This window comes from Ictalurus furcatus, chromosome 14, assembly GCF_023375685.1.
Source record: "Ictalurus furcatus strain D&B chromosome 14, Billie_1.0, whole genome shotgun sequence".
Classification (NCBI taxonomy): domain Eukaryota; kingdom Metazoa; phylum Chordata; class Actinopteri; order Siluriformes; family Ictaluridae; genus Ictalurus; species Ictalurus furcatus.
In genome coordinates, this window is record NC_071268.1 from 22652721 (window position 1) to 22677973 (window position 25253).

General features: G+C 36.5%; 1 protein-coding gene across 4 annotated transcripts; it reads right to left on the minus strand.

The window, feature by feature from the left end:
* Positions 1 to 1939: 1939 nt before the first annotated feature.
* Positions 1940 to 23771, minus strand: slc6a13 (solute carrier family 6 member 13). Of its 4 annotated transcripts, none has more exons than XM_053641789.1 (14): positions 23117 to 23771; positions 19107 to 19307; positions 17345 to 17479; positions 11940 to 12318; positions 10868 to 11000; positions 10545 to 10679; positions 7114 to 7217; positions 6634 to 6758; positions 5975 to 6087; positions 5378 to 5515; positions 4992 to 5094; positions 3650 to 3750; positions 3265 to 3435; positions 1940 to 3176 (listed from the first exon to the last, which is right to left on the minus strand). In XM_053641789.1, exons 1-14 carry the CDS (start codon positions 23145 to 23147, stop codon positions 3012 to 3014), a joined length of 2034 nt encoding a protein of 677 aa, XP_053497764.1. In that variant the 5' UTR covers positions 23148 to 23771; the 3' UTR covers positions 1940 to 3011. The 4 variants fall into 4 exon arrangements, with proteins under 4 accessions (XP_053497764.1, XP_053497765.1, XP_053497763.1 ...); XM_053641790.1 differs by lacking the exon at positions 23117 to 23771 and having other exon boundaries at positions 11940 to 12027; positions 12178 to 12318; positions 19107 to 20366; XM_053641788.1 differs by lacking the exon at positions 23117 to 23771 and having other exon boundaries at positions 19107 to 20366.
* Between the last annotated feature and the right edge of the window lie 1482 nt (positions 23772 to 25253).

The window sequence follows — 25253 nt, forward strand, 5'->3', positions numbered from 1 at the left end:
CAAAAGGTAGTTATTACTGTAGATAGGTTGTTTAAGGTGATGAATTTTTTTATTGTGTATGGTGTGGATGTTAAATTGTGATTGTACATTTTTCAAATCTGGATACGTATTGTAGCTTTGTATTTTAGTAAGAAATGTCAAAGTAACCTGTCACTAGAAGCGAAATTTGTTCTTTACATCAAGGACTGCAATGGAAACAAGTTTTTTAACTTTATTGTGCCATCCTTGACAAATGAGTGTATTTCACTACTTTTTTGTTTAATAAATCAAATCAAATCAAATCACATTTGCGTACAAGAAGATATATAAGCAAATTTCCCTGTTCTAGCTCCCCCAAGCCCCCCCCCAAACAGTTCACTACAGCAAAAGTAAACGAGCACACGGTGGCACAGGAGGTCTCAGGAGTGCATTTGTTGAATTCTTGCTATTATTGGAACAATGATTTCTTGTTAAGACCATTAAAAGATTAATATTTTGCCATTTCGGGCTTGGCACATTTTTATTTTTTTCCCCCCAGGCGTGTACACCAGGGTTTATCAAACTATTTGCAGCCAAGGACCACATTAACTGTAAAATAAATCCCCCCTTTATACAGACAATGAACACATTCCAACTATTCAAATAGGCTCATTATTTTAATGTGTACAATAATATTTTGGTTATTTATTGGAGATCAAAGACATACACTTTAATGCTCAAAAATTTGTGGACACTTGACCATCACACCCATATGTGTTCCTTCCCCAAACTTTCTCAACCCCAATAAACACCGTTGGGATGAACTGCAATGCCAACTGAACCCCAGGCTTCCTCGCCTGACATGGGTGCCTGACCACATTAATGCTGTTGTGGCTGAATGAACACAAATCCCCACAGCCACGCTCCAAAATCTAGTGGAAAGCCTTCCCAGAAGAGTGGAGGTTATTATAACAGCAACGTGGCACTAAATCTGTAATGGGATGTTCAACAATATTTGTTTGATGGTCAAATGTCCACAAACTGCCCATTACATCAGGAGATTAAACTGACAGAACACATTAGGTTCAATTATTTATATACAGTAGTTATTTTGTTTGAACCCATTCAATTCATTTGACAAGTCAAAATGTTAAAAACTATAAAAACTCAATAAAAAATTTAGCAATTTCACAGTATGTAATGTAACAGTTCCGTCACTGCGATTTCCACCACTATGTCTCACTATGTGTTTGTGTTTGTGTGTGTGTGTGTGTGTGTGTGTGTGTGTGTGTGTGTAGCACAAAGAAACAAAAAAGAAAACTTCAAAAGTTACATGCTTCAGTTTCCTCAAGCTCTGATTTCAATCTGCAGTATATTACAGTCACAAAAGGGAGTCAAATAAGGAATTAAATGGATTTAATTGGGGTACTTCAGACTCATTAACAGAAAATGGAATATACAAAATGTAAATGTGATGTAAATGTAACCATCCTGTACATATTATATACATGTAGACTGGGCATGCTTCATCATGTTTCGTCACATTTCAACAAGAATAATGGAAGTGTACAAGTATCAACACTGATTATTGAATAATTAGACAACCAATTAGCTAAATAGTTGAATTTCCATACAAAAACCCAATATACTTAAAAAAAAAAAAGTTCATCTATTTTCATTATCATTCTAATGATAATGACAGATAGCACTATACAACAGTACAAGATATTGATAATACAAATACTGAAGGGAAAGAGGGAGAACAACAGTTCTGTAGTTTCATGGAATTATACAAATTATAGTACATGGTACCCCACAACAATTAATGATTTAAGCAGAAACATTCATTTCAGTACATTCGGCATATCTTTTCACCAGAAAGTAGGCTAATAATAATAATAATAATAATAATAATAATAATAATAATAATAATAATAATGTTAGACTAGGCTAGGCTGTATTCTTATTTTCAGAGTATGCAACTTGTTTTAATGAAGATTTGTGGCTTAGAATTAATAGTTTAATTAACAATTAATTGTTCATTAATAAATGAATAATCAATTAGTGTCTGGTTTGTTCAGTTTACAACTTTGCTCATGTAATAAGATTGCACTTGTATTACTGATTACAAGTACCACAACATATTTTGTGTTCTAAAGTGGACTGCACTGTATTGTGTAAATCTGTATCACTGGGAAAATTCTGGGATATACAAATTGAAAATAAAATGATGACTGGCCATTTGGGTCTTTTATGCCAATTCCAGCACATTCGTGTGGGTGAATTCCATTGTGTTTTTATGTTCAATTTGAAATATCATAAAGCTTTCTGTCCTTTAGTGAACTCCTACTGTAAAGTGAATTCCAATTATAAAGACACAAATAGATTGTGTAGTGGTTTAACATGCAATAATAATAAAACACAGCCACACATACCTAGACCTATGTTAAATTTGGCAACAATATTGAATTCTGCATTGAAATGAAATGTTATATTATATATAATATATTTAATACAAAATCTTGTCAGTTTATGACACAATTTGTGGCGTATACGTGTCTATTTTATTACACATTTTTAGGAACAACCAATTATGTTAAACAGCCAGACTCCAAAATATAGACAGTGCTAGAAAAAGGGGGAAAATACCCCCTAAAAAAAATATATCTACCAAAAAATATGGAAAATGTTGAACCACATTCAGTCTTTGTCAATAACTCAATGCCCCTCATCCCTATGCCCAGGTTTAAATCTAAAAGTAGTAGGGAACCTTTATTCATTCCTTCATCTTCAGTAACTGATTTATCCTGTTCAGGTTTGCAGTAGATGCAGTGGATTAACAGGAAAATGGCCCACACCTCTGGAGAAAATAGATGTCAATCAAAAAGGTGCCCATAGAGGGCAACATAGCTTTTTCTAAGATCCGGATTTCATATCCCCTCTGTTTGGTACTATTTGACTGTCGTCAGCAGTGTGAGGTATTAATGTAAGGGTTCCAAGGACCACTTTTATAGAAAAATAGTGGTCCATAGTGTCTCTTGCCATTAAATAATTCAGCATTGCGATTCCTTCTCACTGACAGGAAAGTATCCAGCCTTGGTAGAAGCTTTTCTCAGGGGAACACCTTCCCTATCAGCAGCAAAGATAACCTGTAGTTTTTCCTGCTCCTGTCGTGTTATGGGCAGATCAGGGGATGGTGTGGTCAGCTCATGGAATCTCTAAGGATAGAAAGAAGGAGAGAAGTAGTAGAAGAGGTAAAAACAAATTGTCGCATTGATGTCTTGCATGTTGCAGTAGTATTCCCACCTCTCTTAGTGTTCCTTCCGCAGTGCCCATCTTATACACGATCCATAGAGGGATACAGACCATGGACGACAAAGCTAGAAGCCAGCCCAGTGCATAACCCCACCATGGATACACATACTCATTGTTGTATTTTAGTGGGGTATATTTGATCAAAGAGAAAGCAAAGGTGCCCTACAGGGACAAATATATTAATGACAAATAAATGCAAGTGGCTTAAATCTACATTAGTAAATTATGGTGAATAAAGAGTAGCTAGTAGTAATGCATGGTGGTATATTCTAATAGATAAATTTGGAATGATAAATTTTAGTTTTTAACACCAACATTAGCTAATTAAAAAATAAATAAATAACAGACATATCAAGTACAAATTAGAGAAACTTACAAAACAGGTGGCTGGAGTCAGGAACAACCAGCAGTACTTAATGTAAGGTCCAGGTCGATAACCAATCATGTCCTCAATATTGTCATAAAAACGATCAGCACCTAACAATGATTTTTGGACTATAATATTAATAACATGTTTGTATGATCAGACTATATATAAAACATGAACATTTTATTTATGTATTTATTTATTTATTTATTTATTTATTTATTTATTTTTAAACTTGGGCTCTTTATTTTGAACAATTGAGGAGAGGTTTGTAATATAGTCTTAAATGTCATCAAATGTTAAAAGTGTTACAATAATAATAGTTAGCATATTATGGCTAGCAAAACGAAGGCCAAACGTTTGGTAAGTTCATGATCATGCGTCACTGTAAATAAACTTTTGTTAAAACTGTGAATTATAAAGTTATATCAAGTTTGAGTAAAATCAGTGAAGGTTTGTAAGTGTATAAGAAAATAAATATTTTGTGTTTGGATATACAGTGAATGAGGCTGACACAATAACTGTATGTAAGGGTGCATGTTGTAACAGGGAGTCAAAAGTGAAGCCAAAATGTCTGAGGTCCTCTAGTGTCTGGGTGAAGTAAAACATTTTTAACACCGCCCATTCCCATGCTATTGAATGGAATCCAGGGCAAACATCTTTTAAGCTTTCTTCAAACTTGCTCATTTTTACAAGTTCAGTTGACCTTAGTATCTCCCCTGATATTTTTCCTTATAAGATAAATGCGTTTTAAAGGATGGGAATTAGGGAACTCTGTTGTATAGTTTTTCTTGTTACTAATTTTACACAGCTCTGCAAAGTTTAGCATTACTGCTCAGTTAGCACACCTGAGTCAATACTTAAACTAATTACCAGGCTCATGGGCTGAACTTGGTGTATCTGAAATTTCTGTAGAGCACTAGTTTGACACTGCTGTGCTAGGTGTGTCTGGGAACTATTATGTGTTCATATGTGTTCATATTGGTAAACATAATTATTTATTTTGAGAACTTCCCAAACGTTTAATGGTTAAGTCTATATAAACATCCTAATTAATCCACCGTGGTACTGATAATTATCGATCAGCATTGCGTACAGCCGAGGAAAGTGAACACAGTGAGACGCAATGCTGACTATTCTCACTTCATATTTTTTTATGTTGCAGTTAATACATTTATAATGAAGCAGTAGTATGACAGGCTACACTTAAATAATATACACCAAGACTGTAACAATAAACCTCTTTAGACAGTTATCAGTAATTATTCCAGTGGCCTAGCAGTTTAACATGAAAGAGTCAGAAAATGCAAAGTAAATAAGAAAAAAATGAAAAGAGAAAATGTGATCTCACCATAAATCCAGGCAATGCATATAGTCTCAAAAATGCCAACAAAGAGGAGGCACATCCCACTTGCTGCATAGTAGTCAAACAGCTGGAAGACATACATTCCACCCTGTGCATATGATAGATAGATAGGTAGGGAGAGAGACAGAGAGAGAGAGAGAGAGAGAGAGAGAGAGAGAGAGAGAGAGAGATAGGCCCTTGACATTTTCTCTTTTTTTTCTTCTTCTCTTATTTGACATCTTGGCTACCAGTCCACATCTGACTGGACGAACAAGTGTGTCCTTTTTATATGCTGGTGTCTTATAGTGTCATGTTTGCTTACATAGTATATATGGTGCAATTGTTTGAGTTTTCTAGCCAGTAAACATGCGATTGCACTGTCAGTGCCCTACCTCTGTCAGCATGATCAATCCCATGAGAAAGGAAAGGAAGGCCACAGCAAGGATGAGGAGTTCTCGACGGTTTTTACGACGGAACACTGACGGGTACATGTCAACTATCGCCGTCACCAGACTCTCCACACAGACGAACTGAGACATCAAATTAAGAGCCAAATTAAGTCTGTTCTAGTATGAATCCTTCATGCAATGGAAAATCACTGCATTACAATTGGATGAGAAAAAAAAGGTGAAACTCATAACCTTCAAATAGTACCATAAGTGCAATAATTGTTTAAAGTAGGGGTGTACAGCTACTTCATAAATCTCTATATTCCTGAACAGGTTAGTATGATTTTTGAGAATCAGGAAAATCTACTATTTATAACAATTTATTGATAACTATATAGATGCTTTTATTATATTTAGTAGATATTCAATAGCCTATTTTGTCAATAGGTTCTCATAACTAATGTTGACTACTACTGAAAGTCATTACTTAAGCTAATTATTGTAGTAATATATAATTAAGGGAAAAGTCACTGTGACAATAAAGCATACACAAGTCATTGCTTTTTTTTCATTCAACAATTGATTGCTTTTGTGTTTTACCTGACTGTCCAGGCCGAGCAGCACAATCATAATGAAGAAGAAACAGGCCCATAGAGGAGAGAAAGGCATCATGGAAACCGCACGTGGATAAGCAATAAAAGCCAACCCAGGGCCTGGAACATAAATAAACAGTTTTTACACAAATTAACACATCATGGACTGTTATCATGGATGGTGAAGATAACACTCTCACTAGAGTATTCTTATGTTCATATGTAATGTATGGGTCAGGATACTGACTGAGTGACTGAGTTGATTGTCTGTTGCATATTTTGCCAATTATGGTCTTCTATTTAGGTTATATATGCTGACTCAGCATTCACTGTATTCATAATGATAATGAGTATTTATTAGGCACATATATATTACAGCACAGTGAAATTCTTTTCTTCGCAGAGCACAGGGTCAGACATGATACAACAGAGAGGGTTAAGGGCCATACAGTGGTAGCTTGGCAGTGCCAGGGCTTGAACCCCTGACCTTCCGATCAGTAACCCATAGCCTTAACCGCTAAGCCTTCACTGCCCCCTATTGTATTCATGTTGCATGCAATTGTTGTAATTTAGTTGAAAATACATCTTCAGCATATCTCTTTTTTCCAGACCCTGTTTATATTAAAGGTCTCAAAGCAAAAACACTATTTGAAAGGCAGTACATACCTGATTCTGCTACCTCTGAAATAGGGACATTCTGCTCGAAAGACATGAAACCCAGGATAGAAAAAATAGCAAATCCAGCTACAAAACTTGTACCACTGTTCAGGAAGCATAAAGCCACGCAATCTCTGTGGGTATAAAAAAGACCAGCAAACTTACAGAGATTGAGTGATGTTTTCATGCAAAATGGAATAGTTGCTTTAAAATGGAAAATGTCTTTTCACGGGTTTGGATGTGTAATAAAAGTTACTTTGTACATCACTTTTACTTTTTTAATAATTGTTTGATACTTGAGAACCTTCTTGGCCTGATACTTCCTACTTTTTATACTTCTACAAATGTATCTTCATCTATATTCGTCTATATTTAAGTATAATTCCCAGTACTTTTCCACCCCTGTGTAGGTATGTATGCGTGTAATATGCAACAAAACAAGCATATTTTATGTCGGATCGAATTTTGTCACCCTTTCAATGGTCTTACCTGTAGCAGTTGTTGTTGTATTTATTGTAGCTGCCCAGTGCTGTCAAGCAGCCCAGACAAATAGCATAAGAGAAGAAAATTTGCGTTCCTGCATCCATCCATACCTGGGAAAGTTCAAAGAAATTAGAACTCAAGTAACCTATGATTTAGTACTCCTAAATGTACTTCAAGACACTTCACTGTGAAAGACATGTCTGCTAACCTCACTAACAGTAGACAAAAAGGTCATATTACAAAACTGGAAAGATAGAGCTAAAATGTCTTTTAATTTGTCCTGTCTGAAGGTTTCTTTACCTCTCAGTGCCTGTAATATATTCCACAATTTGTTGCATTTTTGCGTGCCTTGTTGTGTTGAATCACGTTCAACTTTAACCATTTCATAGAAAAAGCTGCTACATTGCATTTCACTTTTGCACCTCATTTTATAGACACATCATATTCATTGCCACTTTGCCCAGTAAAACTAATTGAAACCAATTGTCTTACCCCCTCACATATTATCAGTATGTCATTATAATAGCTCTTGAGTCAGGTGGGGAAATTCAGGAACCGACATATACTGCCTTAGTGAGTTTGACCCCATTTACACTTTGTTTCATTCATATTGAGTATCAGGATCATATATGGATAGGGATTATCCACATCATACAAAATGCAGGTTGATTTGATCATTTAAACTTTAGAAAGTTTGAGATAGGATGAAAAATTGCAACAACACAATGAGGAACAACAGAGGAAGGTGGAGGTTAAATATTACAACAATCAGATTTTAATCTGGCTAAATAGAAATGGGTTTTGATTACAAATGTAAATACATGTGGTTAAAATCTATTCAAGATACAATATAATCTATTCAATTATTCAGATTATAGATTATATTTAAGCTAATTATATGAAAAGTCAATGAGATATCAACATACTTTATGTATTTTAAACAACTACATTTAAAAAAAAAAAAAAAACATTTAAAATTAAGACACAATTAAGACAAAGATTTAAGCAGATAAAAGATAAATACTAAATTGGTTTGTCCTTTTGCTCTTTTGAACACGTCCCTGTTTTTCTTCCCATGGGGTATCCCTCATTTTGTAACAGATGGGGAAACTGGAGCAGACGTCAAAGTGCACAGCAGGACACTCCGGAGAGATGAAACAAACATTGTTTTCATGCAGGGTGACCAGCTTTAGGATACAATAAACACCTGGCCAACCCATTCCAGCATATAGAGGTGAAAGAAAAATCTGCACTCTTTTTTTTTTTTTTACCCGAGAAAGCATTAGAAGAACTGCAAAACTGTCCATAATCCAACAAAAGAAGTGAGTGGTACACTTCAGTTAAGTGCCTTTGTGGGATTTGAGCCTTTTCTAGTTGTAAAAATGTTATAAATGCTTTGTGAATTCTGACTGTGGCGTCTTTATAGAACATATGTAGAAACTGGGTTTGTTTTTTCAACTCCTACACTCCTGGGCACAAACAATGGCAAGCCAAGCCCTAAATGGCAAAATATTAAGATTTTAACGGTTTTAACAACAAACCATTGGTCAAAAAAATTTGCAAGAATTAAACAAATAAATAAAGTAACTTAGTATGGGATAGCATTTCCCTTTAATTTCTTTAAATGCTTAAGCCTTGTGGGTAAACTTGAGGACACATTTATTTTTTACTTTATTTTAATTTTGTACATCCAGACATAAAGTGCTGTGAAAAAGTTTTTTTTAATTTTTTTTTTCTGTTTTTGTGTATATCTCATACTAAAATATTTCAGAAATTAAAACAAAATCTAAGATAAAACAAAGGCAACCTGAATAAACACAAAATTAATGATAATGTTATTTATTGACACAAAAAGGTTATCCAATACCAACTGGGCCTGCATGAAAATGTATTTGCCCCTGTAGTTACTAATTCCCCAAATCTATGACACTGCATTCATAATGGGATTCAGCTGGACTAAACGCAACCAGGCCTGATTACTGCAAACCCAGTTCAATTAAATCAACACTTAAATACAACTTTTTCAACAGCATGAAGTTGGTTAAAAGCTCTTACCCAGTAATACGCTATGCCAAAGTTGAAAGAAATTCCAGAAATGATGAGGAAGAAGGTGATTGAAATACATCAGTCTGGGAAGGGTTACAAAACTATTTCAAAGGCTCTGGGACTCCAAAGAACCACAGTGAGAGCCATCATCTCCAAATAAAAAAGCTCAGCACAGTAGTGAACCTTCCCAGAAGTGGGCGTCCTTCCTAAATTCCTCCAAGAGCACAGCGACGACTCATCCAGGAAGTCACAAAAGAGCCAATGACTACATCAAAGGACTTACAGGCCTCTCTTGCATCAATAAAGGTCACTGATCATGACTCCACTATCAGAAAGACACTGGGCAAAAATAGCATCCATGGAAGAGTGGCGAGGTGAAAACCACTGCTAACCCAGAAGAACATTAAAGCTTGTCTGAGTTTTGCCAAAACACACATTCACACAATGTTCTGAGGATTGATGAGTTGGAAGTGGAACTGTTTGGAAGACAGGGGTCCCGTTACATCTGGCGTAAACCAAACACCGGATTCCACAAAAAGAACATCATAGCTACGGTCAAGCATGGTGGAGGAAGTGTGATGGTGTGGGGATGCTATTGGGCAACAATTGAGGGAAACATGAATTCTGCTCTACCAGAAAATCCTAAAGGATAATGTCTGGTCTTCAGTCCGTAAATTGAAACTCAAGCACAACTGGATTATGCAGCAAGACAATGATCCAAAGCATAGGAGTAAATCCTAGTCCTAGAAGTAAGTGAAAGACTAATCTCCAGTCATTGGAAACATTTGGTTGCAGTTACAACCAGATTTTAAGTTTAAGGGGGCAGTTAGTTTTTCACATGGGTGATCTGTGTTGGATTACTTTTGTTGCTTTAATTAAATAAATAAATAAATAAAGAAAGAAAGAAAGAAAGAAAGAAAGAAAAACTATATTGTGTATTTACTCAGGTTACCTTTGTTTTATGTTGTATTTTATTTGAAGATCTAAAACTATTTATTATGAGATTATACACAAACCAGAAGAAATCAGGATGGGGTAAATACTTTTTCACAGCACTGTATATTAGTCTAAATTTTCCATCAAACATTTTAATCATTATTATGATTTCACCTTTGCGTACAAGAAGACTATATAAGTGAATTTCCCTGTTTCTAGCTTTTCCCCAAACAGTTCACTGCAGCAAAACTAAATGAGCAAATGGTGGCACAGGAGGTCTCAGGGGTGCATTTGTTTAATTCTTGCAAATTTTTTGACCAATGATTTGTTGTTAAAAACATTAAAAGATTAATATTTAGCATTTTGGCCTTGGCCCATTTGTTTTTCTTTGCCCAGGAGTGTATACAACATCATAGCATACATCTGAAGGATGTTATCTGAGTAGATCTGAATACCTGTGGGTCTGCCAGACGCCCGAGGTCTGGGTAAAGATAAAACTGGATGCCTCGTGATGCCCCTGGCAAAGTAATCCCTCTGATTAGCAGAATCAGCAGCATAACATACGGGAAGGTTGCAGTGAAATAAACAACCTGGGAAGTCACAGTTACATAGATACAAGCATTAATGCTCATCTCTGTTCACAACAAATTCTAACTCATATTTCTTTTCATTAATAGCAATACAACAGTATAGGGAAAGCTTCCCTTTTCAACAGTGTAGGTAAAGCTCTCTCTCTCTCTCTTTTAACAGATAATCAACCCCATCATCTTCAACTTACCTTCCCAGTGGACTTGACACCCTTCCAAATGCAGAAGTAACAAAGGATCCAAGCAAGAAGCAGGCAGAGGGCCATGTCCCAGTGCAGCTCTCCAATCTCATCGATACCTGAGGAGATCCGTAAGACTCTTCTCCTGAACATGCACAACAGAGAAATTATAACATTCAAATGGGGCAGAGTCAGCATTAAAGGCCCTTTTTTTTTTTGTAAAAAACAATTTATGAGAATTATCCTCATGAGTCCCCTCCCTTGTAAAGAGGATTCTCAGTATACACAAGAACATGAGACATAGCCTTTTGATTCTCTTGGGAAATCAGAACATGCAATTCACAAGGGCAGAAAAAGCAAATAAATAGCACTAATTAAGCATAGCATAGCAACCATTATGTTTTAAACACACAACTAAATCGTGTCACTTGACACTTGATCGTGTCACCCCAATTTTAGCATCGCTTCACTGGCTCCCAGTCCGTTTTAGGATTCAGTTTAAGATTCTGATGTTTGTTTTTAAAACTCTTAATAATCAAGCTCCTTCCTATCTCGAGGATCTTCTTAAACCACATTCATCAAACAGATGTCTAAGATCTTCTGATAGGTTTCTTTTGCATGTCCCTCGTTCCCGGTTAAAAACAAAGGGGGATAGAGCTTTTGCTGTTGCTGCCCCCCGTCTATGGAATCAACTGCCACTGGACATCCGCCTTGCGCCTTCTATTACCACTTTTAAAAACAGGCTTAAAACTTATCTCTTCTGCCAGGCTTTTTGATCAAATTTTTAATTGTTTAAACAAATTTTTTAATCAACTTTTTCTATTGTCCATTGTCTGTTTTTATTTGGTCTAATTCTGTTTCTATGTTACTTTCCTTACTCTGTGCAGCACTTTGGTCAGCTTTGCTGTGTGAAACGTGCTATATAAATAAATTTTACTTACTTACTTACTTACTTACTTACAACTAAAGTTTTTCTTTAAAATATTTGGAGCAATAAGTCAGTACCCTGTTTAGCCTTAAACACAGACAAAGTTATTTATTTTATCAAAGATGTGGGTGGGCGTGAAAACACTAATATACTTACTCCCAAAATTCAATAACTGGGGAAGTTGCATTCTCCAGATGACACTGGTCAATAGAATCATTTCTTCGGTGAAATTCCACGCATTCATCTAAACAATATAATTTGCTATTAGTAAAAATTCTGAGGAAGACACAATCATAAAAATTATTTTGCATTACTTGCATTTGCACTGTTGCATACAGTGGTACATTACTCAAAGTCAAATAAGGGATGATGAATCGATTTGAAACCAGCACACCTGTGTTCCAGGTGTTGTTGCAGGAGGACCATGGCAGGTCCCAAGAGAAGGAGAAGGACAGATAAAAGATCCCCCAGGCCAAAACGATTATGTAGTAGATATTCAACAAGGCTACTATGACTTGGGTGGCATAACCAATGCCTGTAGTTAAAAAAGAGAAACTCTTGTTAGGTATTGAGCAATTTGTATAGCCTACCACCATTTTATTACACTGTACTGTAGCAACTCAAGGTTCCCAGATGGTTATGTGTAAGGTTACAAACCAATGTTCTGAAAATGTGCAGTGATAACAGTTTTGCATCAAAATATTCTCAGAATACTTGTGGAAACACCTGTATTCACTGTCCAACAATTTTACCTATTTTAATAATATCTCTTCACCATAATGCCCATAAAATAGTGTGCTAAGCTAATTATTAGCTGGAATACCATAGACAAAATTGTTTATCCACAACTATAGCAAAAGAATGCAAGGCAAAATATATACATGTCCGAAAATTTCATCAGTGGTAGCCAGGCTAATATTTATGCTTTATGTGCTGTGTGTTCTTGTATTTCTTGTTAAAACAAACAAACAAAAAATCAGCCTTGTAGCTCCTTTTAATTTCATCACCAAAGTTAAAAATAGGTCAGCGAGTTTTAATCCCAGCACTGCCACTGCTGAGCTCTTGACCAAGGCCCTTAACCCTCAACTGCTTGTATCATTGTATAAATGAGAAAAATGTAAGTGGCTCTGGATTAGGTTGTCTACCAATTGCCATAAATGTATACAGTAAATGTAACACCATTTTATAAACTGGCAGAAAAAAAAATCCTTGGTGGAAATATATACAGTATGAACTTATTTCACATTTTCAGATAACTGACTGTTTTGTAACAGAACTAACAAAATTACAGAACATGCACCTCTCTGTTATGACTGAGGATGAAAAGAAGTCTGTCCTAACTGAGTTTCACAATAACCCTGCCAACTACTGGCAACCATTATTGTGTAAAAGACAACAGAGGCAGGGCTATTGTTGGATACTTCTGGCCAATGGTAAAAAACAAACAAACAAAAGGTTTAAAGGGTTGAATCAGGAGGAAAAACATTTTTAGTATTTTCATGATGACTGAGATCGAAGGCAACTTTATGTCCATCTAAATGTCTGTAAGTCTAAGTAAGTGAGAAAATATCCTAGATTGATATACATTTAAAAACAAACATACAAACATAGTGATGTTCTATGACCCCTATTCTGAAAAAGTTGGGACAGTATAGAAAATGCTAATAAAAACAAAGAGGAGTGATTTGTAAATGTACTTTGACTTGTGTTTAACCCTCCTATTATGTTAAGGGTCAGTTTGACCCATTTCCACATTTGAGATGTCTGCAACACTGGTTAATCTCTCTTTTTCTCTTTGAAATTTTGACTTTCCTCATTTAAGGTCATGAATGTATATGCAAATATCTCTTTATTTAGTAAAGGTTTACTGTTTTAAGCTGTTCTTTGCTGTTTTTGTGTGTATTTAAACTGTGAAAGTCATTTTGACCCATAACATAATGGATTGCCCTGCGATGGATTGACACCCCATCCAGGGTGTACCCTACCTTGTGCCCCATGCTCCCTGGGATAGGCCCCAGGTTCCCCGTGACCCAGTAGGATAAGCGGTATAGAAAATGGATGGATGGATGGATAACATAATGGATGTAACTTTTTTCTAACATAATAGGAGGGTTAAACAAAAAAACGTATAAAGACAAAGTATCTGATATTTTACCTAATAAACTGCATATTTTTTTTAAGATAAAAGTTTATTTTGAAATTGATGCATGCAACACGTTCCAAAAAAGTTGGGACAGGGGCAATTTAGGACTAATAGTGATGTAACAAGCTGAAATAAGAAGGTGATGTGAAACAGGTGAGGTAATCGTCTAATCATAGTATATAAGAGCCTCCAAAAAGGCCTAGTCCTTCAAGAGCAAGGATGGGTCGAGGCTCGCCAATCTGCCAGCAGATGCGTCAGCGAATAATCCCACACTTTGAGAAAAACATTCCCCAAAGACAAATCAGTAGGATTTTGGGCATCTCAACTTCTAAAGTGCACAATATAAATAAGATTCAAGGAATCTGGTCAAATCTCACTGCGTAAAGGGTGAGGCCGAATACCACTTCGAATTTGAATGTGTGTGATCTCCGATCCCTCAGACATCACTGTCTTAAAACGCATCATGAGTCTGTAATGGAAATCCAGACATGGGCTTGGGAATACTTTGGTAAACCTTTGTCAGTCAACACCATTCGCCGCTGCATCCACAGATGCAAGTTAAAGCTTTACTATGCAAAGCAGAAGCCATACATCAACACTGTCAAGAAGTGCCGCAGACTTCTCTGGGCTCGGTCTCATCTGAGATGGACAATAGCACAGTGGAATCGTGTTTTGTGGTCCGATGAGTTAACATTTCAAACAGTTTTTGGAAAAAAACAGCCATCATGTTCTTTGGGCCAAAGAGGAAAGGACCATCCAAGTTGTTATCCGTGTCAGGTCCAAAAGCCAGCATCTTGGTATGGGGGTGTGCTAGTGCCCATGGCATGGGTAACATATACATCTGTGAGGGCACCATTAATGCAGAAAGATATGTACACATTTAGGAGCAACATATGCTGCCATCCAGAGCAGGACAACGCCAAACCACATTCCACATGCATTACACGTGGATGGTTGCGTAAGCAGAGAGTGCGGGTGCTAGCATGGTCTGCCTGTAGTCCTAACCTGTCTCCAATTGAGAATGTGCGGCGCAATATGAAGCGCAAAATAAGGCAATGAAAGCCCATACAGAAGAAATGCGTAATGGATGAATGGGGGAAAATTCCACAAAGCATTGCATCCTCACTAGCATGAAATCCAGCACAGAAGCATAGACCTAATTTGGACAATGGATCTCTGAAAAATAATGCAGTAGCTTGATTAAAAAGTAAAACACACTTTAATACCAATGAGGGAAAGAACTGGACAAAATAGAAATGTGATATTCAGTGTCTTTTTGTTTGATATATGGTGTTCTTTTCTCCCTTGATTTCATGTCCCTGAAATTTCTTGTTTAATTCTAATGCAGACATGCTACATATACAGTATGTCTAGTGATTCATGAGTTATTCAGTAAACACAAAATGATTTGGCATTTATTTATCGTGTTTTAAACTTTTAAATAAAATTCATATAATGTTAATTTTAGATCTAGACTGCACAATATAGCATGAATGTTGTATTTTATAGTGTTTACAGTGGGAAACCATGGCAAATGCAAAAAATCTATACCACAGCACATGGCTGGTGAACAATGACCTTCTGCATGTTTTCTCCTTAATGCCTTTCAATCTCTGCATTAGTCTGATATCTGTATATTTAACCTCCTACATGCTTTAAATGATATAACATTATGCACAATATAACATTATTGTATTAAATGTAGTAATTTGTATTAAAAGCCATCTAAAAGCAACGCCAAAGCAACATGGTTCTGCTGCAACAGTATCAGCACCAACCAGTGTATCTGTCTTAGTTTTCAGTAGCAATGCTTACACCAGTATTGCTTTCATTTGCTATACATTACAACAAATGATAAGATTTGTTATTAAGTATGATATCACAGTGTTGCTGAATTCTCAGTTCTGATTGGTCAGAAGGTGTTGATTAATTTTCTATAATAGCAAGGCTTTGACAGTAGTGGTTTATATCAAAGGTTTATATTAAACCACTCCACATATGAAATGTTAAGCTAATAATAAACATTATTTAACATAGAAAAATGTCTAATTATTGATATGGTGACATTTCCTCTTAGGAGTCAATTATTGTAACAGCTATGGATGATGTCTTGGGCATCAGTGCTTTGTAGGTCAGTAATTGTTACAGCACTGGAAAGTCTTCAAGACAGAGGACGTTCTACTTTCCGGTTTCCTGGAAATGGAGAGTGGTTTATCAATTAATTAATTTATTTATTTATTACTTGTTTATTAATTCCAAGGCTGGTGAGGAACTAGTTTGTCACATGGATATACCATATTATTAAATTGAATTGTAGATCTGTTTTTTATGCCAGGAAACTCAACAGGAAAGGAGCAGGAAAATAAAATGGGCTATTAAGTATTATTGCCTTGTATCTTGATTATGACCAGGACAAAACCATGGGTTAAATTAAGGCTTAAATTAAAGTGAAGCTGCTTTGGATTTAATTATTTTACCAGTGTCACAATCTCGCCTGCAGATGGCGCTGCGGCGGCGACGTGCACATAGAGCCGGAAGGAACGCGCGTGCACGAACCAGAGCGAGCACACGCTCGTGGAATGCGTATGAACTATGGAGACTTTGTTTACAATGGACACGTGCGTTTGTTTCTGTTCTGTCCCCTCCTTGTTTAGTCATTGGTTGTTTTGCGAGGGTGTGTATTAATTCTTACCAGCTGTCAGCGTTCAAGGTTAGTTACATTCGTTATTTAAACCCATCGTGTTGCTGCGCACTTGGTGCAGTATTAAATGTGTTAATGAGTAAAGCTGGAATGGAGTGTATAGATGTCGATAAAGTTAAGGTTCCATGTCCTGTTCTTGTTTCATGCCACGATTCCAGTTTAATGTTTAGACCTCGTTTAATGTTTGACCTTTGTTCGAGAATTAAATGCGTTAATGAGTAAAGCTAGAACAGAGTGTACAGATGTCAATACGGTTAAGGTTCCATGTCCTGTTCTCGTTTCATGCCACGATTCCAGTTTAATGTTTAGACCTCGTTTTATGTTTGACCTTTGTTCGAAAAATTCATGTATAGACGCCAAGTATATGTGAGCTACCTGGATGCTAGCGGTCGTGTTTTCGTGCCATGTGTTTGTTCCATGTTTTGAACCTAGTCTCATGTTTAGTACCTCGATTATAGCTTTTCCAGTTAAGACCGCGATCCCTGTTTAAGTTCTGGTTGTAAATAAAGACATTCATCTGCAATTGCTTCCGCATCGAGTCTGTTTCATAACATCCAGCCAGCAAGATAGTATGCCTCAACCTAAAGATGAGCTGATAGACTAAGCCCTGCATTTTCTGATAGAGCAACATCCCTGATACCAGGTTTACTTCATGATTCTAAAACACAAAAAAGTGATTAATGCACCACAACACGTCTTTGTAGGTGCTGTTCTAACCTTCAAACAATGGGCTGATTTTCCTCCAGCAGGTAACTCCTCCCTCACTGGTGTACTGACCCAGCGCTGTCTCGAGAAAGAACACAGGGATTCCACAAGTGGCGAGAAAGATTAGGTAAGGGATGAAGAAAGCACCTGTGTGGTACACAGAAGAAAAGTTACACAGAGCCTGAGAAATGAACAGAGGCAAATGGAAACATACAGCATCATATAGGAATTATTACAGTAGAGAGACCTTGTTCGTAATTGTTTTATTTAGCTATATGGAACTAATATTTTTCCAGAGCCCCAAGATGTCTGTCTTCCATGGACACATGTCAGTGACTTATCAAACAACATCTGGGAGTAAGTGAGAAAGCTGTGTTTTCAAGAACTCAACAGATCAAGAGGTCAATTTTGCAGCCACCTGGCAACCATAAAAACAACTCAAAGATTCTCAGTCAAGCTTATTAACGTATTAGATGATAAGATGGATATAAACAGTGAAAATGATAACTGTTTTTACCTCTAATTATGACACAACAGACATTTATTATAATAATCAGTTTTAGAAAGTGGTTATTTGTAGAAAAAAATATTACAAAACAGAATAAAAATAACAATGCCTTACTCAGCATCTTTAAAATGATCGTTATTAAATTTGTTTAATTTTTGTTATTTGTACAAAGAGAGAATTTCATAAAGCAGCATTGCAGAAATACAGATTTAGATGTAGATCCTTAATGAGCAAGCCAAAAGCGAAGGTGCCAAGGAAAATTTCCCTTTTTTGCAAACTATAACTATAAAAATGGGTTCTGGAAATTTTGGATTGATATAAGATGACATTTACTGGTCAAGGTAATGATGGGTAGTAAAAGTAGGTAGCATTCCTCTGTGTCATTAAACTGAGCTGTTTCCCCTTGTTTGAGCTGTTCCCTAAGCTGGGAATTAGTTATAAGAATGACATTTATCTAAAAACCCATCATCAGACAAATTTATACTAAATACCACAAATCATTCTTTCAGCACAGGGAAGTTAAGGCAACACATACAAGCTTACGACATCTGTTTGGTTTTAGTTTTACAAGCAACAATACTGCATTTTATGAAACAGCAGAGCGTACTTCTTGAACTTTCAAATGCATTGCTGAAACAATCCGTTAGCTGAAGCAAAAAAAAGTTTAGCAAACAGAATTTTTATTCTAATGGAAATACTCAGCCATGGGCAGTGGTGGCTTGGTGGTTAAGGGTCTGGGTTCCTGATCGGAAGGTTGGGGGTTCAAGCCCCAGCACTGCCAAGTTGCCACTGTTGGGCCCTTGAGCAAGGCCCTTAACCCTCTCTGCTCCAGGGGTGCCATATCATGGCTGCGCTCTGACCCCAACTTCCTGACAGGCTGGAGTATGCGAAGAAAACAATTTCACTGTGCTCTACTGTATATGTGACCAATAAAGACTTCTTATACTCCTTTGTTAAAAAAAAGGAGCAGATCATGCTAATACAAGTATGTATTGTATGTCTGAAAATGAACGGTCTCACATAAATATTCAGTTTTTCCTGATGGAGTAGAGGTAGGGAAAGGTTTATGAGTAGTGTTTTTTCATTTTTAAAATCATTATTAAACCACTTTTTAAGTTAAATTATGCACAATGTTGTTAATGTTCATATTTAAATACTGTATGTGGTCACTGCTATTGTAACATTAAGGCACAAAAATGTCAGTTTGGTACAAAGCAAATGAGAACAATCATGGACAAATCTACTGTTTGTACTTTCATGGCTTACCTCCTCCATTTTTATAACAGAGGTAAGGGAAGCGCCACACATTGCCTAGTCCAATAATTTCTCCAGCTACAGAGAGCACAAACTCCAGCTTGTTGCTCCACTGGCCTCTGTCCTTCATCTTCTCATCAGTATTTGGCACAATGTCCAATGGTCGATTCAAACCATTGGGTGGATCCATTTTGCCCCTGATATTCTTTTCTCCTGGGACAAAGAACAAACATTTCATGAAAAAGACAAAAACAGAAAGCAAAAGAGAAGTGACTAACTTTGTATTCTGAGTAAAGGGATTAAGATAAACGTTTGTCCTCATTCAGAGAGAGCTCGATTGTCTATCATGGCATGCAAAAATGATTTAAATTCTTTGAGTTTATATCTTCTTTGGTGCACAAAGACTATTACATGCATAAGGTCGCTTTGGGACCTTTAGAACCTGTGTTTTGATGCTCTCCACACCTCACAGCACAAGGGTGGGACTGTAAATAAAGTAGCACAAGGTGATCAGGATTCTAGTGAAAAAATAGTAATTCCAATAAAAAAAAAAAGTGCAACACCCAAAGTCAGCATAGTTATTTGCTCATTTGGTAAACAATGTGCAGCAATTACAATGGGTCATATAATGTAGGTCCTTAGTGGATCATAGAGTGGTGGAAGAGTGGGGGAACATCTCACAGCAAGAACTGACAAATCTGGTGCAGTCCATGAGGATGAGATGCACTGTAGTACTTAAAGCAGCTGGAGGTTACACCACATACTGACTGTTACTTTAAATATTGACCCCCCCTTTGTTCAGGGACTCATTATTCCATTTCTCTTCGTCAAATGTCTGTGAAACTTGTTCAGTTTATGTCTCAGTTGTTGAATCTTTTTATGTTAATACAAATATTTACACATGTTAAGAAATTTGCTGGAAATAAAAGCAGTTGAATGTGAGAGGACTTTTTTTTTTTTTTTTGCTGAGTTTATTTAGTTGATTTATAGGCTAATTAATTTATTTATTGTCACATCAGCATCTCTGCCTGCTTGTAAGAACCAAACAAGACAGGTGGTCAGGCACATCTGTCTCTCATATCATTCCTACACAGTATACTGTTCAAACACTCTTTGTGAAGTCTGTGTGACATTTCTGAGCCTTGTCTCTGCTTATTGGTTTGACTGGTTCTTACTTCTGGTTTTGGTTTTTATTCTGTCATTGGATTCACCTTGTTCTGTTTGCACATTGCTTGAACCCTCATATATGATATGATTATAAATCTTTGCTTTATCTTTTAGCTTTGGTCATTTTTGTAAATTTTTTATCTTGCTATTTTTGACAAAGAAATGAAAATGGGAAGCAAACTGAATAACTGAAAACATATTAGCACACTTTAGTCCCTAATTAATTTAAATGAAAATTCTACTTTAGAATATAGACCACATATTGAACACATATTGGATTATCAGTGTCTTATTCAGCTTTGAGTAGCATTTACAGCCACAAACTGCAGAAGTCACTTTATGCTACACAGAAACTAAAGGTATAATGTGGACAATTGTAAACTAATTGTGTAATCTCGAAGACATCATCAGTGATGTTTCCTGGGGTCACTAGGTGTTTCAGGTCTTTATCATCAAAAATCCATGCCCAGGAGACCCAGCCATCGCTGATCAGACCTGATCATAACCTGTGCTCAAGATGTGAGTTTAGGTTATGAATTCATGTTCAATATTTTGCATAACAAAGTCTTAATGTGTTTATTGTGTATGATATATTGCGTATGATTGAATATGTCTTTTACAAGTGTCTACATTGTTATTATTACTACTTTATTAAGCAAATAACAGGACCATAATCAACTCCTAATATGTGTTCTTAAAAAAAGAAAGTGTTACCAACATCTAATAAAGTTGTCTCAGCCCACATGTTTGATGAGGACAATGTAGACTTGGACAAAACAAATGATTTAACACAGATGGTCTACGAAGATTTTGTTCTTAATAATTTCAATTATTATATGTATAAGGACATTTTAGATGTTACGTTACTGCAAATATCACATGCCGATATCATTGTGTTGGGCTGAATTCCCAAGCCATAGTGATAGACTACAGCATTGAGGGATATGGTCCTGACCCAGAACAGGCATGAAGAAAGAGCTCTCTCTGTCCCACAAACAGAAAACTCTCTGACTGTGCTCACTCCTGTCAGCTTACATTAACGGCTTCAAGCTTTCCATGCCACTCAGACCCTACAGAGTACTGGTGTGGCCAAAGAGAAAAAAATCCCTCTAGAAACTGAATCTAACAAATTAGTAAACAGACTGGATAATAAGAGGCTACTCCATGGCCCACAGACTAAAGGTCCAATGTACAGGGGTCTGAGCAAAGCACATTCCAGACCTCCGTCTCTCTCCCCAGGGGTGATGGAGATAACTGTTCCCTTGACATAGTTAAGGTTTCAAACAACAAACGATGATGGCATCCTGCAGTGACAGAAGCCTTGAGAATGTGTTCTCTCTCTCTCTCTCTCTCTCGCTCTCTCTCTCTCTCTCTCTCTCTTTCTCTCTCTCGCTCTCTCGAGCAGAGAGGCAGACAGCCAGCACCAACTCACCCTCCATCCACTGCAACTGAGCACTGAAAAGGCAGGGGGTGGAGAGTAAAGACTCTAGCTTTAACAAGGAACTTGTGGGAATGAAGGGTTGGCATTGAGCAGAATAGGCCCGAGGGCTGGAGGTCTTTGTGTTTGAGGACAAACCTCAGTGCCAGGGAGTTTGATCACAGTTTACCTTGGTTTTCACAGGCTCATGGGGCTGACAAAATGGCATGATTACCAAGCAGTGAAAATTCACATCCACAGAAAAACGAGACATAAGATGTGCTCTTTGCTGACTAGGTGTAACTTTTTCAGAATCAGAATAGCTCTATTTTTGGAAGTAGTTGCAGGATAGTGGTCAGTCCGAGAGTTGTAGAATAATATTGTTGTAGAATAAATACTTTTGGACAGAAATGGAACTACCAAATTCTTGCAATAAAAAAATGAATCAGTTAACACTACAGATACTTAATGATATAAATATTATATATATATATATATATATATATATATATATATATATATATATATATATATATATATGTATATATGTATATATATATATGTATATATGTATATATATATATATATATATATATATATATATATATATATATATATATATATATAACCTTACACTGCATTAATGCAAGAAATGTTTTATATAGTTCCATGTTTACATACAAAGAACAGAATGGGTCATACAGTCCTTTAGTCTTTTTAAAAAATATATGCTTAACTAGTCTTAATATCAAAATAAAATATTGGAGTCTAATGTCTTTCATAAATGAGTAAAATCACAGACATAATAGATATATTATTAACCATTTTTGGTCAACATGGACTTAAGGTAAAAGCTTTTTATTTAGCTTCATTTACGTGAATAGCACAATAAGTTTCATACTTCAATACATCACAAAGGTAGGATAATAAGTCTAACAGAACCAGTGGAATCACCAAAAAATAAACAACATGCACTGATAGTTATACACATCACAGCTAGCATACCTAAAAGTCCTGACCCATAAGTTACCAGTTTGGTGCTTTATATATATATATATATATATATATATATATATATATATATATATATATATATATACACACACACACATACATCTCTCTCTCTCTCTCTCTCTCTCTCTATATATATATATATATATATAGAGAGAGAGAGAGAGAGAGAGAGTTTACAAAGGGAACTTTATAATAGGATCAGTACTTTAAAATATTATTATTTTGAAACATTAAATAAGGTAAAATTTCATCAGCTAACAAGGTAATAATATTAATACTCTTAACACAGTCGAACAACAAAACAAAGAAAATGGAGAATAAACTTGTCTAGATTTACGTACATACCTTGTAGGACAACACAGCTAAGATGTATAATCAATTATTGACCAAAATTGTTCCCAAGCATTCAGCTGAACTCACTGACCTGTCATTGGATTGGAGTGTAATGTAGTCATCAACTCAGCGATGTGACCAGTAAATTTGAAGTTTTTATTATTTAATATGAGTGGAAGCACAGGAGGGATCCTGGTCCATCTCACCACTCAGCCCTCAATGAAGCATTACCAACTCCTCCCCTAATTTCTTCCTCTTTCATTCATGAAACAGCACATTGGAGGCTTGTGGAGCCTATGAGAGTGACAGAAGGATTACATAACTTTTTGCCCTCCTGCTCGGCCCACAAAATGTCTCTGCCATTGTCAAGAAACCAAAGACTGAGAAGAATATGGCACAGGGTCAGAAGACCACCATGGCCAGACCTCACTGCCTCAACTAGCATCGAAACGCTGCTAAAAGGCCAGACTAAAGACTAAAAGATTGGCTAAAGTATTAAAAAAAGGCGTTTTCAATAGTCTGTTGAAAAGGGAAACAGGGAACCAGACATCCTCTTCTCAGTGATACCGGATAGTGTAATTATGAGTGGTCTCGGGATTTTCATGGATAAGAGTCTCTAGAGTCTACCCAGCATGGTGTAGAAAAAAATTAACACCCAGTGAGTGGCAGTTCTGTGAGTGGAAACACCCTTTAGATGAGAGAGTAGGAGAGAGAAGGAAATTGAACAGACTGGTTCAAAATTTCTTGGATTTGTCAGTCAGTTGCTGGTATCACAGGTGCGAAAAAGAAAGAGAGCAGGCCATATCAGTCACAAGACAGGCCAGGGCTCTGGGACTTGTCCCAAATCTGACCTCTCTAAGCAAATCAAGTGGTGAATGCAGACATAGTGATGATACATGAACTTAGAACGCAACATTATAGCAGTGTGAGGTACACACTGGCAAAATGTTAGCCATTCTACTGCTGTTGGAATAATCCCTCCATTCAACAGGGGCTTTTTAAAGGAGCTGATTTACAGCTGATTGTTCCTAGCAGTATGTTTTGTAATCACAAAGTCTTCAAGGCCAAGGAGCCAAGGTCCAATCAAAAAGGTAGACCCCAGAGTTATTAGGTAGACTGCCTGGTTTTAAAGACCCTCCCTTTTTGTATGCTAAGGGTGTCATCTCAAGACATGCATCCACAGGACTGTTTCACAGATCAGTAGATCTGCAAAGCCCGTATTTCATGTCCCAATCACCCCAAAACACAAATGCTTTTTAAGGTCTGCCTTCCAAGGTCAGGCATTCCTTGGCCCCCTAGTGGAATTGAGGGTGTTCCTCTGTTTTTTTTTTCTTTCCATTTTCTGAGTTGTCGCCACTAAGACCTCTGCCTTACATGCAATCATGGCAGATGGGCCCATTCATGGTAGGCCTTACTGCGATTATCCTGAGTTCAGAGAACCACAGTTACACATGTTACTTTTTTTGTATATGATTTTTCTTTTACTTATAAAATACATGTTTAAATAGGACCAGAAGTATTCCAACTGTTCAGAAGAAAAAAAATTCCATATCCTTCCGTACAAAAAAATGACTGCAGTAAAACTGAACTTCATTCTGATGATTATGAAATAACAGGAATGTGACTCTGCAAAAACAGTAAGTCTGCTGCTGGTCCTTGAGGAAATAATAGCCACAGCTGGAAACACAATGGGTACACAAATACTACAGGACCATAGCAGTGGAGTGTGGTTTGTTAATACTTTGGTTTGTTAATGCAGATGAGAAGACAGGTTTGGCTGGCTCAAATGATATTGCTGGAGCTTGGTAATAACACTCAGCACCACCTGTTGCTAGTAAGCTAGCAGATTATTGCCTCCTTCTGTCCAAAACACAAACCAGACCTTTGAGGCACTAGGTTGCCAACTGCCATCACATTATTCACATAAAGATGGTTGTCAGAACCTGCAAAATGTTGACTGGCTATACTGACTGCAAAAGTGCAGTCACTACTAGAAAAACAGGTAGAGTAAACAGGTTAGATTTGCTGGCCAAGTTCTTTTAAAAATTTTCTGATTCAAAAAATGGAGAAAAAAAAAAAAGAAAAAAAAGATGATGTATCAATTCAGGGTCCTTCCATCTGAATTAGCTTTAGCAGACAGGGTATTCACAAGCTTCCTTAGAGTCCTTGCATTGACAGGGGTTGTGTAATCCCTTATCTGCATAATTGGCTGCTGTGCAGACAGTTCC

What these genes read in the sequence shown, in the direction of transcription:
- slc6a13 (XM_053641788.1), bottom strand. Translation starts at nt 19,416, where the DNA reads ATGAGGACAAACGTTTATCTTAATCCCTTTACTCAGAATACAAAGTTA. An exon ending in AATCAGCCCATTGTTTGAAG is followed by an intron (nt 12,319 to 17,344) that starts GTTAGAACAGCA and finishes TTTTAACTACAG; the next exon opens with GCATTGGTTATGCCACCCAA. An exon ending in GTGTCAAGTCCACTGGGAAG is followed by an intron (nt 10,680 to 10,867) that starts GTAAGTTGAAGA and finishes GTGACTTCCCAG; the next exon opens with GTTGTTTATTTCACTGCAAC.